Source organism: Merops nubicus, unplaced genomic scaffold (assembly GCF_000691845.1).
Source record: "Merops nubicus isolate BGI_N331 unplaced genomic scaffold, ASM69184v1 scaffold2337, whole genome shotgun sequence".
In the NCBI taxonomy this organism is placed as follows: domain Eukaryota; kingdom Metazoa; phylum Chordata; class Aves; order Coraciiformes; family Meropidae; genus Merops; species Merops nubicus.
This window is the reverse complement of record NW_008620898.1, coordinates 30,268-31,201: the sequence shown is the minus strand read 5'-3', so window position 1 is coordinate 31,201 and position 934 is coordinate 30,268. Positions and strand designations below refer to the sequence as shown.

At 36.4% G+C, this 934-nt stretch overlaps 1 protein-coding gene across 1 annotated transcript in view; it reads right to left on the bottom strand.

The window, feature by feature from the left end:
• Positions 1-890: 890 nt before the first annotated feature.
• The window catches only part of TMEM182 (transmembrane protein 182), a 19,608-nt gene continuing 19,564 nt past the window's right edge, over positions 891-934 (bottom strand). Inside the window, exon 5 of the mRNA XM_008944251.1 lies at positions 891-934. This exon is cut by the window's right edge and continues 174 nt beyond it. Coding sequence (XP_008942499.1) covers positions 891-934 — 44 coding nt within the window.

Genomic DNA, 934 nt, shown 5'->3' with positions numbered 1-934 from the left:
TCATCTCCTATATACTGTCTTCATAATAAACCTTTTTTAATAAAAAAGTCATTTGACACAACCAGAAAAATGTTTGTTGGAGGAGTCAATTATTCCATTCAAAAATAAAAGGGTTAAAACTTGATTCAAATATGAATGCTGTAATTCAAAGGAAAATTTTGGTGTAACTTCAGCTAGTGATTTAACTACAGCATTTTGGATTATAGAACCACACAACAAACATGGATTTCATAATACAGAAGTTTACAGCTTTCAAATGCATACAGAGAAGTGAAACATGTAAGGGAAGCAGTTCAGCTTGCACATGTATGGACTAGCACCAGGACAGTTCACGGCAATTGTCTTCTCATCTTCTTCCCATGGATGCTGCATGAACAACTGCACTCTATTTTTATAACGTGCAGACGGGTTTGCTTGTCTTAAAGCTAAGGCAAGCAGTGGAAAACAGGAGAGGAGGTAGATTGAATTACTCTAGTTGAACGTTTGTTTTCTCCTCTACCTTGTACCATTCTCAATAAGCAGAAGCACAAAGTAAATGTTGAAAGATAAACATATAAAATGTTGGTTTGGCCCACTTTGTGGTGTTGGGCTTTTGCTTGCAGAAAATTGTTGCCTTTCCCTGCAAAACTGAAAAAAATACTGCTAATAGTACAATATGGAGAACCATGTGTGTACTTTAAAAGAATTAAAAACGAGTTGAGACTAAAATGGGTTTCTTCCTGTACTGAGTTTTGTGTCCTTTACCCTTAAACAAGTAACAGAAGAAATTCCAGAAGTCTGCCTGCACACTTACGATCACCATAATGGTAATAAGGTATAAAATCGTGTTCCAGTTTACAACTGTCATAGAGTTTCCCTGGGATTCCTGTATTCCCTTCAGCAGCATACAACTAATCTGAGTGCAAATAAATGGCACGCCCTACCAATAAGAAAA